This window comes from Polistes canadensis, unplaced genomic scaffold, assembly GCF_001313835.1.
Source record: "Polistes canadensis isolate GaletaPanama2010 unplaced genomic scaffold, ASM131383v1 scaffold_253, whole genome shotgun sequence".
Taxonomy (NCBI): domain Eukaryota; kingdom Metazoa; phylum Arthropoda; class Insecta; order Hymenoptera; family Vespidae; genus Polistes; species Polistes canadensis.
In genome coordinates this window covers 3897-5025 of record NW_014569800.1, presented here as the reverse complement: position 1 = coordinate 5025, position 1129 = coordinate 3897, and the positions used below count along the sequence as shown (strand labels likewise).

At 48.5% G+C, this 1129-nt stretch overlaps 1 protein-coding gene across 1 annotated transcript in view; it reads left to right on the top strand.

Annotated features, from left to right (window-relative positions):
* Window positions 1-295: 295 nt before the first annotated feature.
* The window catches only part of LOC106790654, a gene marked incomplete at its 3' end in the record, with an annotated part of 4660 nt that continues 3826 nt past the window's right edge, over window positions 296-1129 (top strand). The window contains exons 1-2 of the mRNA XM_014755722.1: window positions 296-544; window positions 625-744. Of these exons, the coding sequence (XP_014611208.1) occupies window positions 296-544; window positions 625-744 (369 nt within the window). The remainder of the gene's footprint in view (window positions 545-624; window positions 745-1129) is intronic.

Below are 1129 nucleotides of genomic sequence, written 5' to 3'. Positions count from 1 at the left end.
TTGTGAGTGTAACAAGATTTAACGTTAGTGAAAAGTGTCGTGTACAACCCCTGTCGCATTGCTGAGCACCCAGGACGTTGTGCTGCGACAGGAAAATCAGTTCAAGGGACCGTTAGTGCAATTTGATTGTCGGCTTCTCAAAACACAGGGTGATAGTTCCAACGTCTGTAGTCCGCTAGGGAAAGTCTAGGTGGCGCGGGAATCCGGCACTAGAGACTTATCGTCATCTCCAGAAGTAGTGGGGACGGCCCCACGACTACACTACAGTCTCCCCTCACAACAATCCTGCCTCAMGATGGCAGCGAAACTAGCGCTCCAAGAGGCGCGGGCTAACACCATCTCAACTTTGACTGCCAACTCAAAGAACTTCAACACTATGGACCTCTCAACCGCTATCGACACAAGGGAGTTGCTTCGCACGGCATGGTCAAAGTTCGATGCTGAACACGACCGCATCGTATCGTCATCTCGCGAAACAGCCATGGAACAGTCCTACTTCAAGGAAAATCGCTACGATGCGACCATGCAGACATATCTAGGCGGAGTAACGCTGTTAAACTTGCGGATAGAAGAACTCTCCCAGCAAGTAAAACCTGTCACATCTCAAAGAGCATCTCGTTTTAGGACGGTACTTCCCAACATCTCAATACCGAAGTTCTCCAGTGCCTTCTCAGAGTGGAAACCCTTTATGGAACTGTTTTCCTCAATGATCAAGGACAACTCAGACCTCTCACAAGTGGAGAAGTTACACTATCTCCGGGCCAGCCTAGAGGGAGAAGCGGCTAAAGTCATCTCAGATCTGAAAATATCCGCTGATTCCTTTACAATAGCATGGAATAGATTGTCAGATAGATTCGACAACGAACGCCTATTAATCCTGGCTCGTCTCGATAGGCTGATGGCCCTTCCTCGCAGAAAAGAAAGGTCATCTGGATCCCTCAACAAATTAATCAATGTAGTGACGTCATCTCTCAGTGCTCTAGCAACATTAGGATGCCCGACTGACCAATAGGATCACATTATCGTTCATCAGGTGGGATTATCACTGGACGACAAGACTCGCGAAGACTGGGAAACCAGGCTAGGAACACCAAGCGAGTTCCCACCGCTGGAGAAACTAATGAGTCAT